Genomic DNA, 13,760 nt, shown 5'->3' with positions numbered 1-13,760 from the left:
TGATCTGAGCGTCAAAGAAACAGACTGACTCAGAGTTATGCTTCTCTATACGGTGATCAAAACACCAAAAGGTTTATTGCAAATAAAATAGATACAGTCGGAGCCGTAAAACGACTTCCTGCACAAATACAACGAGAGAAAGAAAAAAGAAAAACGTTTCAGGTACATTTAAAATGAGGGGATACTGAACATCGCTGAGCTGAAAATGAGAATGATCCTTTAGTTTTTTTCATTTTTTACATCAAAATACAAAACTGTGCATCTCTTAATAAAGCATCCACATCAATTACATCAAGAATATTAATGTGAGGCTGAATACATCCAGTCATGGCTTTTCTCAAGCAACCAAAAACTTAAAGTGTAGATGGGCTTCAAAGTGATAACACTCATCTCCAGGACATTGTGATGTGTTCGTCTGGTGAACACATCACGATGAACGGATGAAGACTCGTGCTGTGTTATAAAATTACTTCCTAATGCCAATAAATAAGAACGGTCCAACTCATAAAAACAAAGTCTGAGTTCGGCGAAAAACTCAGGAGATTATTTAATATTCAGAAGTCTGACGTTTCTCTACGAATTCTTCCGACAAAAAGCACCAGTTTCCCTTTCTTCTGTCAAAGGTTTATTAGAAATTCTGACTTTAAAGGGCAACTCCACCATTTTTACACATAAATGTACTGGTCATTGTTTGTCCAACTCAGCCTGTCAAAACACTCGTCTATTATCAGCATCTATCAAGATGGACTAGGGACTAAAACCAGGATATTTCAGCTTCTGTAGCTTTAATTTTCACAACAGTTGTTTTAACATGTCTCTTATGAGTCGCCCATCTTTGCAGAGGTGTAATACTAAATTGCTGGAGTCGCCCTTTAATACCAAAATTTTGACTTTTAGCTATAAATTCAGACTTTTTCCATCCAAGTCTGACTTACATGAGGATGAGTGATCCTTGCAGCGCTGCATTAGAATAAATCCACGTGACAAAAATCACTGCACGCTGTCGACACCAGCAGAACATTTACTGAGCAGCTACAGTGTGTTTCAGCATGTTTGCCATGTCTGACAAAGGTTTTCAATAAATGTACCATAAGTGTCCATAATGTGCAGGAGCTGATTTTTGTTCCGTGCGTCTTAAAACTCAAATATTTTCATGCAAACGTCGACCTTCTCCAGATTTATGGGATAAACATGGAGACGACAATTTGCTGTAAATTTTCTTGGTCTGATTATTGATGCTGCTGTTTGGCTTTTTGTGGGTCAGATCTGATGTTGAACTCAGTGTGATCCTGATTGGATTTCATGGCTTTCTAAAACAAAAAGAAGAAAAACGAAGGTCCTCTTTGCTTTCAGGGCAGAAACTGAATGAATCTTAGGATGAATCTCAGGGTCTATATAATGTTTTGTCCGATCCCAAAATAATTCAGTCCACAAGGATATAAAAACATCAAATCCTCCCAGTGGAGAATGTTTGAAGTTCATGGTTGAAAAATGATTTATAGGATCAATCAATCAGCAAAACAGATCATTTTCTATTCATCATTAATGACGACCATGAAAACAACAAAACCCAGATCAGATCTGTCACAGTTCGAGGAGAGGATCCTCAAATCCTCGCGTCTCCTCGGCTCGTTCTCACAGCTTATTGGACGAGGAGGCCACAGGGTCGCTCCCCCTGCAGCATCTCCATGAATAAGGTGTGAGAACGAGGCCTGGGAGGAGGTTCAGTCTGCCTCCTCCTCCCTTCACTCCTCACACTCTTCTCTCAGGCCAGAACTTTAAGAGTGAAAAACAGAACGTGAGGCAGGTAAACGCTCACCTGCTCACCTGCTCCGTCTGCTGAAATAAAACACTCAACTTCTCAGACTCTGAAGAACCAGAACAAACACATGAGCTGAGGAAACATTTGGTCCCTTTGCTTTCTGACTGCAGCTCTGAAACATTCAGGTAGAACAGTTATTAATCAGAGCCCGACACACAGCACGCTCCAAACACATCGACAGAGCCGGTGGTTTTTATACGTTTCCAATTCTGTACGAACAACAACCATTTTCACATGAGGCCGGTGGTGTCTGGTCAGTTTTTACTGTATGACCGCACCAATATAAAACAGTCAGCAGTGATTTTAAACAAACTGATGGTTTGTATCAAACAGGCTGCAACAGTAAAAATCACATATGGTGATATTCTATATGTCCAATCCCCCTCAGCAGCTGTTTTACTGAACCTGTTGGTGAGGTGGGATTGGAGCAGAGAGCCACAGTGTTGAGACGGACTGGCACAGATGGTTTGGGTGTGAAGGTGGGATTTTTCAACAATAAAAAAAAATACAGAATATCACTAATTTCATCTTTTAATGGGAGCAGAGCAGAATTTACTGGAAGAGTAAAAAACGTAGTAATAACAGAGAGTGAGCTGTCCTCTGACTGACAGCTACCTGTAAGAACCTCCATCACTGAACGTGACGAACAAACACAGAGGAGCTTCGACAAAACAACAAACTGTACCATTAGAACTGGGTTTTTCATCTTAAAATTCTGGCCGATCAAACAGAGAGGAACAAGAACTGAGCTGACAGAAACCTCTGCTGTGAGGAAGCAGAAGGCAGAGTGACCGGCGGCAACAAAAACACCAGGAAATGAGAAAAAGAAAACGACAGGAGCGCTTGTTTTACCGGGTGATTTTCTTTCCACTTTTGAGGCTGCTGGCAGGTTAAACCAAGCGCTCCTTCAGCTTCCTGGTCGATCAGATGATGCTGCGGCTGCGTCCACAGATAAACTGCTGGACAAACTCTCACTCTGCGAACTGACAGTAAATCCGACGTGACGCTCGCTTTCTGGAGCTGTATTTTTTTCGGGGGGGGGGGGGTCCTCTAAAATGGTTGTGAGAGCAGCTGAGAGACAGAGAGGAATCATGGTAGGCACCGAGTCTCAACTGTTGTGACCAAACAACCTTTAATTATAAACACCACCACTGGGTAGCACGTTACCGCGGAGACCAGCAGCTGTTCCCATGGTTTTTCAAAGACGAAACACGTTGGCAACATGAGCTCCGTCTCCCCCCGGCGACAAACAGGAAGCTGGACTGGTGGGAGGGGGAGGGGCTTCAGTGAAATGTGGTGGCAGCAGGCTGGATGAGGGTGTCTGAGAGGGGGGAGGGGGCAGAGGGACCGGCAGCGATGGATGCTATTGGTCCTTCTTCTCTGATTCTGACGAGTCCTCTTTAGCCCCCGCCTCCTCAGGTGAGGACTCCTCGTACCTGGAGGAGGAGGAGAAGGGAGGACAGACAGAAAAAAGAAGGAGTGTTTAAACTCATCAAAACACAAACACAACCTGATTATTATTAATGATAAAACTTTGAATGTGTTTATAGAAGCAGCTCTGGCCGTCACCACCTGTGGTCACATGGTTTCAATCTCCAATTAAATACAAGACTGAGGCTGCATGCCATGAGCGTGAACCCTGTCAGACGTACTCGATGAGCCACTGTCATCGCTAATTTAACACCAGCAGTTGCTAACGACGCTCTACAGCGTAGCAACATGTCCACAGATAAACCTGAACAGTTCTCTGTGTCTGACTGACTTCATCTGAAACTGATGAGACTGAGGAACATTAGCAGAGAGTTCACTGCTGCTGATGAGGAGCAGCCATCTTGGATTCTGATGTCGGGGTCTGTTCTGACTTTAGAGGGCGTTCCAGTTGAAATTTCCGACTAGGAACTTGGAAATTCCGACTTTGAACGCACCATAACTTAGGCCACTTCTGATTGGTGACAACACGATCACATCTGTCTTCTTGTTAAATGAAACACAGGATGATTTTGGCTCAGCCTGATGAGCGATGGTCGGAGCGACAGATGAGGAGACGGACGGATGGACGGACGATCGTCTTGTTAACAGGCTCTTTACCTGCCCAAGGGGAGTAAAGAGAGAGAGGGGGGCGGGGCCTCTACATGGAGGTGGGCTGTAACCGGCGGCGACGGGGGGAGGAGCCTGTCGCCATAGAGACGGCATCCATGGAGCTAGCCAGGCTGGCGGGCGAGCCGCTGACAGTCGGGAAGGAAGTGAGCCTGGGAGAGCCAGGGAGAACTTCCTCTGACGACTCATAGCTAACCACCGGGGGAGGGGGGGGAGTGTATGGGTAAGGAGAAAACAACGAAAAAGAAAATAAGGTTAAGATGGGAAAGAAAAGGTGATGAGAAGGAGGAGAAGAGAAGAGAGAGAAAGAGAGAATGTGTTAAGTTTTTATCTTAAATTAGTTCAAAGTTCCGACAGATCTACGGCTGGAATATCAGAGGATGGAGGAACAGGTGTGAAAATGAGGCGGAGCATCAGAGGAAGTGAGGTGGTGAGGGAGAAAACAACAAGAGGAGGAGGACAGGTGATGGAGGTGAAGGACTGACGGAGGAAACTAAGACGTGAGCGTCCGTCCCTCAGAGACGCCACAGAGGAGGATGAAGAAACAGACGAGTCAGCAAACATCACCAGCTCCCAGAAATATAACGATGCAACGTGTCGGAGCGCTGCGATAACGAGTCACTGCGTCAGACCTCATCGCTGTGGGCGGAGCCGTCACGTGCGTCCGACACCTTTTTGTTTAACCAGTGAAGACGTCGCAGGTTGAAGCTGAAACGCTGCATCGATATATTTTTGAGACCATCTCCCCCTCTTCTCTGTCATGTCCTCCACCTGTACAGGTGGATGTGACACACCAGCCAACGTACAGTTAAACACGGCCGATGTTTTATGAACCTGAAGCTTTTCTTCTGCTGTTCAATCACACAGCAGGAGAAACAAAAACCACGACTATTTCAAACCATCAGCACTTAGTCCGACCAACCACTGTGTTCACTCATTAATAAGGAACAGAATTTCATTATTTTAGTGCTAAAAAAAAGGGAAAAAGCAAATGTTGACCTTTTTAAGAGAAGATATTATTTCCCTGACAACGAACACGTCTGTCTTAACCAGGTGTGACGAGGTGAAATCCACAGACATGAGACCAAACCCTGTCCGCTCCGCTCACGTCAGGGTTCAGACAAACTGAATGAGTGAGACTAAAACATCACGTGACCGGCAGGATGTGTGGTTGCCGTGGTTACTCACCTGAACATCTCTGTGAGCTCTCCTTTGAACAGTGCTACGACGACGGGGAAGCCGACACAGGCTGGGACCAGGTAGAGCAGAGCGGGCTGCGGACGGACGGACAGACGGTTAATAATCAGCTGACAGCCTGACTGATGATGTCACGGTTATATAACGAGTCAATATCTCATATTTAGCCCTGGTTAATGTGGTCTGAAGACAGAGAACGATGGACGGAGGAGGAATGTGACGTGTTATTGTCATTTCATCTTGTCATGTTCTTTTCTTTATGATTGCATCCTAGACAATATCACTGTCATTTGATTCTCTCTAGCTCTAATGTACTAATGACATGTTTTTATCTGACTCCACAACAGTATGCATGAACATATGGTTTTCATCAGTCAGTCTCAGCTTCACCCGCAGGTTTGGTTTTCAGGTTTTCAGCAGCTGTTTGTAGGAACACTTTTTATTGGTCTCTGGGAGTTTAAGATCTGTTCCAATGCTGCAGTTCAATCAGTTTGCAGAGCGACAGTCTCTAACAGCAGAGCCCACTCTCTATATACCCTCCTCTTTAAGGTGAGTAAGGGACCTGCAGAGGTCGTACCTGTGCGTGTTTGAAGGTGTGCATGACGAAGATGGTGAGGCCCAGTCCAAAGATGTAGGCCAGGAAACTGGAGTAGAAATACGTCCTGCTGTTCTTCTTTAGGCTGCAGACAGACAGACAGACAACATCAGAAAAGAGAGACCCTGAAACATCTCATTATCAGCAGAGGAAGGAGAGAGGGGGCGGGGTGTTACCTGACGTCGAAGCGCAGCAGCAGGGCGATGAAGATACCTGGGATGACGATGTCACCCAGACCCAGCATAGCAAAGTTACTGGCTTCAAGGCCTCTCTCCAGCAGGTCCTGAGGAAACACCACTGCAGGAGGAGAGAGAGGATCACACCATCACAGCCTGTTACAGCACATCACACACGGCGTGTGGAGACAAACACTGAAATGAGCTTTCTGATTTGACTCCAGCAGCTCAGACAGGTTGTGTCCAGCTGAGACTAAAAATAAACACATTTTCTCCAAAAGACGTGACGACTGCAGCGGTGACTCATGTTTCCACTGTCCCCCTGACATTTGGCACCTGGAAGGTAAAATCATTACAACCTGCTCACGATCTCAGCCTCACACACTCACATTTGATTGGTGCTTCGAAGGACTTGGCAACTGTTACCATGACGTTGGTCCCAAACACCTGGAGAGAAGGACGCAAAGAATTAGACCTTTTCCAGCTGGAGTACAGGATTTTACACAAATAAACATCTGTTACGTTCAAGCTCTTTCTAAACCAGATCTGAAAAACGAATCCTGACTCATGACCCTGTAAAGTGACAGACACGCAGAGTTTTTATTGAGAATTAAACTGTGTTTTTAAAATCATCTCACCCAGAAAACGTCGTAGACAAACAGCCCCCCCAGCAGGATGCAGCCGGTACTGACGTTGTTCAGGTGGAGCAGCTCCACGCCGTTCAGGGCGAAGGCCAGGCCAAACAGGTTATTGGCTATCCAGTGCTGTGATGTCACAAAACACAAACAGGTTATTGGCTGTCCATTGTTATGGCATCATGGAGTCCAAACGATTTTCAGACACAAATATAATGTCTAACCACATTAGCCTACGTTAGCATTAACAGCTGTTTACTTACCAGTCTTTGAGTTAGCATGCTAACCAGCTAGCCCCATCCTGTCTCATAACACAGGATGGACACAGTCTAACATCTAAACTCAAGGGCTGCTGAAGCTCTTCCTGAGTAAACAGCTGTTAATGCTAACGTTAGCCGTAGCAAAAACTGACATGTAGCACCTTTAAGCTTTTTGTTAACGATCTCAGACTTTACCTTTTTGAGCAGGTACCAGACTCCCACCACACTGCTGATGAGCAGACACACCAGGTTCTTAGTGTCAAACTCATAGTTGACTATTTCTGCAGAGAGAGAGAGAGAGAGAGAGAGAGAGAGAGAGAGAGAGAGAGAGAGGAGAGAGAGAGAGAGAGAGAGAGAGAGAAAAAGAAAGAGAAGAGAAGAGAAGAGAGAGAGAGAGAGAGAGAGAGAGAGACCAGGTTTAAATCTAAAAAAGCTTCTAAAGTTGGTTTCTCTGTCTCTGAGTTTAGTTCTGAAAGTTTTCAGATTTCCTAACCCTGTTCACTGTTCACTTCACTTTTTAATGAAAATACTTCACATTACTTGATTTCAAGGGTCACATGCCATAAAAGGCTGCAAACCATTGCTCTGAGGTATGTGAGGAACACCTTGTTCTGTAATCTGGGTGAACTGGTCTTCTAACAGCAGGTCTCACCTTCTTTGGACTCTCCGGAGCCCTGAGTGAAGAGCAGCTGGTACTGTTTGTTTGGGAAAGAAGCTGGAAAGATTCTGGACATCAGAGGGCTGAGAGACAGAGACGAGGACAGTAAGCATCGTCACATCAACCTCAACACAAGCTACTCAGGCTTAACACACAACCTACCTCATAGTGTGAGACAGAGCCAGGACGCCCAGGACGAAGAAGTAGACCGACAGCAGCAGGTTGATGTACTCTTGAGAAAACACCTGCATCAGATCACACACGTCCAACATTAAACCGAGTGTGATTATCCCAGTCAAACACATCTCTGTCGCTCTACATGAAGCCCCTGCAGGAGGGCTGAGGAAACCCTGTTACCTTGAAGAAGAGGTAGAGCCCAAACAGAGTACAGCTGGCGATGATGGGAAACCTGGCTGCGTCTCGACTGGTGATCGTTTCTGGCATGTCTGCTGCATTCTGGGAGAGAGGAAAACAAGAGAGGAGACATGAACACAGAGAATGAATGGACAACATGCTATAATAATGTAAAAGATCATTATTTCACTCCAAACAAAAGAACCACTCTGGACTGAAAACGTGGACCCTGTAATTAAGGAACTGTGCTGTCTGTGTTGGGATCTGTGACACACGTGTAGATATTCTTCACGTTCATTATTTGAATTAATAAAATGTTTTTTTTAATCAGACTCAGATCACATTTAAATATATTCTACACTGTCCTGCATTAGTCTTCTGATTATTCCTCTGCTCGTCCTGTCAGACAGGGCTGGTGTTGCATGTACACTTCAGGTCCACTTTGAGTAAGAGCTGCAATGATTTTATCTGTGGGTGAAACCTGTAGTATCAGAAATGTCTGATCAGATTATCATGACACTGAAGCACCTGAGCAGCAGTGTGAGGTTCTTTGCCATAGGCTGTAAAATTACAAAGACAAGGCTGTTTGTGTAAAAAGCAGCTGCCTTCTCCACAGCCACAACAAGTCTGAAGATTCACCTGCTGCTGCAGACGCTCCACAAACCACTGAGCCACGTCAGCTGAGCATTTCCAAAGACTACACTGACGGCTGGGACGCTGTCTGACCAGATCACCGTCTCTCACTCTGTACACGAGCCACACACAGGTGAGTGTATAACGCTCTGTAACAGTGAGGAGTGTCCTCGTCCTTCTACACTCAGATCTGAACAGCTGCTGTTCCCAAAGACCAAGAGACAGAGATGAAGTGACTGCAGCAGACTGACAGCAGTCCCTGAGAGAGAAGCCAGAGAGTCACCTCCATCTATATCCTCCTCCATCGACTCCCCCGAGACAGAAACTGGGACAGAGAGAGAGGGTGATAGGAAGGAAAGAGGAGAGGATTCTTGCTGCAGCACAGTGATCACTGTGTTAAAGTCAAATCACTGATGAACTCTGAGACTTAAAGTGAATCTGTTTGTAAACGGATGTTTGACACCTCATGAAGACACATCAGAGGAAAGGTGTAGACTGACGCCCTCCTCACACTGCACCTTACTGGATCATTTCTCATCACGTTTTCCAGATTAAACAGTGAAGCTACCTGATTAACTGATTTATTAACCTGCAGCTCAAACTATGAAATGATGAGATCATTTGCTTTGATAGAAATATAACAAACGTTTGATATAATTCATTTCCATGCACAGAAATGAATCCTGAACAGGAGCAGAGGTGTGTATTAAGGCCAGGTGATTTACTGTGAGAGGCGTCCTCCACACACCTGTGTGTTAGTCTGCAGGACGTCAGCAGCTAAAGGGACCAGTCACTATACAATCAGCTGATCAGCATTAACAACAACACTGAACCCAATAACAACAAATCACCATCCTCAAGGTTTTAGAGCCGAGTATGAAACCTCAGCCTGAGCTGGTGTTGATGTTTGAGCAGATTCAGAATCTCCTCCTGTTCCTGGTTAATTTAAACTCAGCTCGTTTTAATCTGACAGTTCTTGTTCAGCTGCTTGTGTTTGGACGAATTCTGCTTTTTCCTGTTCGACCCTCAGAGACTTCAGGCTCATCTCACTCAGTATGGAACCTTCCTAAACTAAAAGGACTGGTCGACTGAAATGAATATTTAAACAATCAGTGTACAGGCATTTATTGAACATTAATGACTCTGTAAACTATAAAGGAATAAAAGATCAAGTTTCCCTGCACTTCAGACATGTTTTATTGACGTGGGTCTGTGACCAGGACGTGACGTGAAACCAGAGAGGAAGCTTTACATCAGCTGTGTTAAACAGCATGTACAGATCAGTGGAGTGTTGCTGTGTGTCTGTTTCTCTGGAACCCTCCTCAGGCAGCAGGTGTGGTTTCAGATGAATGAACAGGTCCTGGACCTGAGCCCTCCTCCCTGTCTGTTAGTCAGTTAGCTCCACGCTAACACCCCCACTGTTAGTGTACTTACTGCTGTGTTAGTGTGTGCAGCACATGTGTGTATTTGGTGCCGTCTCAGCGGCTCTCATACTCACTCTGAACCCAGAATCGTAATCATTTTCTCCGAGCTCCTACAGACGGACCGACAGACAGAATGAGGTGGACAGACAGATGTGCACAGACAGACAGGGAGAGAGAGGCGGGTCAGATTGGCAACAAAGAAGAAGGACTGGAAGCAGGGCTCAAAATCAAAAACCAAGCTCAGCAAGAGTCAGCTGCAGGAAACAAATCATCACTGTTCAGGTCTGAGGGTTAATTCAAGAGGTCTACAGCTCGGTCTTAAAGATGGCCGACAGAGGAGAGAGAGGAAGGAGGACGAGCAACAGGACAGCACACCTGAGATATTACCTGTCTCTGTGCCTTCAGCTCAACAACAGCAACAAACCTGTATCAGTTATAATCAGCTGTCACACCTGGAGCTCACACTCTGCACTTCAGTATGGAAATATGTCTGAAAGGTGAATTACTGAGGCCTGGACACAACTCACTACGAGGACTTACTGGACAGTCTACGGCCTGCAGAGGAGGAAATATCCCCATCTTTACTTCAGTGAACAATATCAAACCAACAGCGTAAAAAGATTCTATTCAGGTAAAAGTCCTGCTTCTAAAACCCCACACAGCTAAAAGTCTCACCAGCTAAATGTACTGTAGTGAGTGCAGTATTTACTGTAGGAGCTGCTGCAGGTGGAGCTGGTCTTAACTACATCAGATACAGTTCAGATTAAAAAATTTGTCTTTAATCTGTGAAATGTTCCTTTATTACTGAAGTGAAACCATGTGCAGAAACATGTAACCTAAAAAAAGAATTTAACTCATATCCACCTTCTTCCTGATCAGGTGAAAAACCTGCATCTCATTCCATTAACTGAATTAATAATTAAAGTCTATAAATTGTCAAAGACCCAGGGTGACGTCTTATCAGACCAACAACCCAAAAACCACAACAATCTATTTACCACCAAAGAAAAGTATGAAAACAGCAAATGTTCAGATGTGACTGAGGCTGTTCATCTGACACATTTTAGCTTGAAAAGTAACTGAATGAATGAACAACTGTTAACAACTGTTGTGTTTGTTAGAACTCGATGATATACTGTATGTGTTTCAGAGAGTAAAACTCCAGAGGACCTTTATTTTGAAGGTCAGGGGGTGTTATCAGTTCAGGACAAATAAAAGTTTGTTCTGCTTCCAAACTAAACTAATCAATAAGCTGATTGTGTCTGCAGCCTCCATGGGAGGTATTTTATGTCTTTATTTGACAGAGCAGGGGAACCACGGTCCAGGAGTCGAACCGAGGACTCGCTGCTCCGGTCAGAACCATCAGGGGCCCAACAAAACATCTGTAGCCCTTTACCCCCTCAGAGATAAATCCGGCCATGTTGACACAGCTCTCTGTACTCTGATTACTTCTCTGCTGGTCTGTAACTGATACTCTCAGTCAGCATCAGTCTGAGCTGCTGCAGAGAGGATGTGGGAGGTTTTCACAGCTCACAGCTGCGCATGTCTGCTAGAAAAAAAACCCAGAAAAAAAGTGCAAATAAATCCTTCCTGTACACGTCTCCCTCTCTCACACACACCAGCACACCTGGCGCTCCTGTTTTTACCTGCACGTCAACACCTGTCTGTCACTTTCACCGCCTCCATCCATCTTCTTATCCCACACTCCAGCTTTATCACTTACACGACCTGTTTCTCCCTCTAGTTAAGTTTTAGTTCGCCTCTCCCTCTGACACGTGGGCTCTGCCAGGTAAAAGTCTGACGCCAGGTGAACACCGGGGGATGTAAACAAACACCTGTATACACCTGCGTCCCATGTGAAGTGACCATCACCGGACAAACCGCCAAAATAAAAGTATAAAAACAAGTGAACACCACTTTCATTTTTCACGTTTTAAAGACTCAGCGGGCACAAACACATCGGAGACTAAAGGTGTTCAACAGGTGGAGATGAGGAGTTTTTAAAAGCCAAAAAACAACGGAAAATAACCGTTAACCGCAAACAGCTGTAACATCCGTTCTGGTTTGAATTTCTAAACGGAAACCGGTATTTTTTTTTTTTTATGAATAACTTTAACGTGTTTGGGTTGTATTTAACGGCAGCCTGGTGTTTTCTTTGTGTTTACTTTGACTGATGTTATCTAATACATTTCAGTCTCGGTCAGAATCGCCAGGCGAGCCGTTAGCTAGCCGTTAGCTGAAGCAGCTAGCCGGCGGAAGCTAACGGCAGCCGGGCTGAGGTGAAACCTCCACACCGAGGTCCGTTCAGCGGGGATGGAGGGGGAGCTGTTACCTTAGATTTGGAGCAGGTGACGGACCGCAGGGCTCCGAAGAAGATGGGCAGGAGCGCCATGAACACCAGGCTGCCGTATGCCAGCGCCGTGCCCTCCGGGGTGGCCACGAATTTAGCCGTAGCGTTGAGCGCCTCGGTCCCGTTGGAGTCCGTGGCGTTCAGGGCGTCCAGGACAGCGGCGGCGGCCTCCGGGGCCGAGGCCGGGACTTGTTCTGCCTCAGACATGGTTCTTCAGAGCTTCGGGACTTTGGGGGTCCGCGGGGGCAGTGCTGGAGCTGTGGCGGAGACTGTCAGTACGAATGGAGGTGGAGGCTGAAGCTGCGTGTCTCTCATTCATCTACACCGCTGCTGCTGCTGAGTCTGGTTAAGGCCACGTTTCCTAAAGCAGCGAGCAGAGAGCGGGCGGGAGGGAAGAGGTCTCACTCCGCCGCTGTTTCCGGGGACCGTAGAGACCGTGACTACCTGTTAGCCACCATACGACATGAGAAATTATACACTCACTGAGCTTTTTATTAGGAACACCTGTGCAGCTGCTCTTTCATGTGCAATACCGTTCACTATCATGCGCACATGTCACACTGTCAGTCACTTACTAAATGTCCTGTTTCCAAAACCCAAGGATGTTTCATGGAAGATAAGGAAAAGCAGCGGGTTCTTTTCCTTCTGTGAAGCAGAGATGAATCTGGAAACAGACAGGGGCTGAGACCCTGCTGCTGCGGTCAGACAGAGCAGGCGTCTGTGTTTATCTGAAGTGTGACTCATCTTTACAAACATAGACGATCTCTGCGTTGAGGAACGAAGCGCGTCTTCTTCGTTGGTGGAACAACTTGTTCTGAAAGGTAAGTACCTGCAGAGCTGCAGCAGCGCCACCTGCAGGAGGACAGACAGAAGGAAGTACTCAGATCCGGTCCTGGGGTAAAATATAGAAATATTCTGTTCCAAGTAAAAGTACTGCATTCGAAATGTTGTTTAAGGAAAAGTACAAAAGTATCAGCATCAAAATATGTGTAAAATACCAAAAGTAAAAGTACTTATTGTGAAGAATGTTATAATGTATAAGAATAATTATTTATGTGAATCTACAGATTACTAATATGAATAATGGATAAATAAAGAAGTAAATGATGAACCTGACATTTACTGTGATGAATTACACAACTCATGTGAGCTTCAGTCTGAAGTCAACTGTAACAGCAGAATAAAGACATTTACCTATTAACAGCAGTGTGATTTAAAAATGTTCAGTTCTCAGGTAAAGTTGAACTAATTAGTTCTAAACATGAAAAACCTCCTGATGTTTATGTTGGTTTGTTTCAGCAGCAGGTTGTGATGAGTCTGTTCTTCAACTGACTGATCAACCTGTTTATTTAGTTTGAACTTCTGACTGTTCTTTAATGATGTGTGATACTTTGCATTTAACACATTTAACGTATTTGAAAACCTTTGGCACTTTAAGGTCTATTATTGTTTTTTGCCTCTTTAATATTTATACTGTGTTTTGTATTTAGATGTTTTGATTATAATAAGATTGCAGTTTGTTGACAATAAAGTTGAACTCAACTCATTTAATAAGTTTC

General features: G+C 45.1%; 1 protein-coding gene across 2 annotated transcripts; it reads right to left on the bottom strand.

Annotated features, from left to right (window-relative positions):
* Positions 1-35: 35 nt before the first annotated feature.
* On the bottom strand, positions 36-12,594 carry hm13 (histocompatibility (minor) 13). 2 transcript variants are annotated; one of them, XM_018665806.2, is made up of 12 exons: positions 12,184-12,594; positions 9,926-9,961; positions 7,798-7,896; positions 7,603-7,685; positions 7,435-7,523; positions 6,978-7,063; positions 6,526-6,651; positions 6,277-6,334; positions 5,888-6,008; positions 5,694-5,796; positions 5,108-5,193; positions 36-3,258 (listed from the first exon to the last, which is right to left on the bottom strand). In XM_018665806.2, exons 1-12 carry the CDS (start codon positions 12,406-12,408, stop codon positions 3,186-3,188), a joined length of 1,185 nt encoding a protein of 394 aa, XP_018521322.1. In that variant the 5' UTR covers positions 12,409-12,594; the 3' UTR covers positions 36-3,185. The 2 variants fall into 2 exon arrangements, with proteins under 2 accessions (XP_018521322.1, XP_018521323.1); XM_018665807.2 differs by lacking the exon at positions 9,926-9,961 and having other exon boundaries at positions 12,184-12,593.
* Positions 12,595-13,760: the final 1,166 nt, after the last annotated feature.

This window comes from Lates calcarifer, linkage group LG6 (assembly GCF_001640805.2).
Source record: "Lates calcarifer isolate ASB-BC8 linkage group LG6, TLL_Latcal_v3, whole genome shotgun sequence".
NCBI classification, from domain to species: Eukaryota; Metazoa; Chordata; class Actinopteri; family Centropomidae; genus Lates; species Lates calcarifer.
The sequence above is the reverse complement of the archived record's forward strand: the minus strand, read 5'-3'. Positions and strand labels throughout refer to the sequence as shown.

What these genes read in the sequence shown, in the direction of transcription:
- hm13 (XM_018665806.2), bottom strand. Translation starts at nt 12,408, where the DNA reads ATGTCTGAGGCAGAACAAGTCCCGGCCTCGGCCCCGGAGGCCGCCGCC. An exon ending in TCACCTGCTCCAAATCTAAG is followed by an intron (nt 9,962 to 12,183) that starts GTAACAGCTCCC and finishes GTCCGTCTGTAG; the next exon opens with GAGCTCGGAGAAAATGATTA. An exon ending in GAGCTCACAGAGATGTTCAG is followed by an intron (nt 3,259 to 5,107) that starts GTGAGTAACCAC and finishes CTCCTCCTCCAG; the next exon opens with GTACGAGGAGTCCTCACCTG.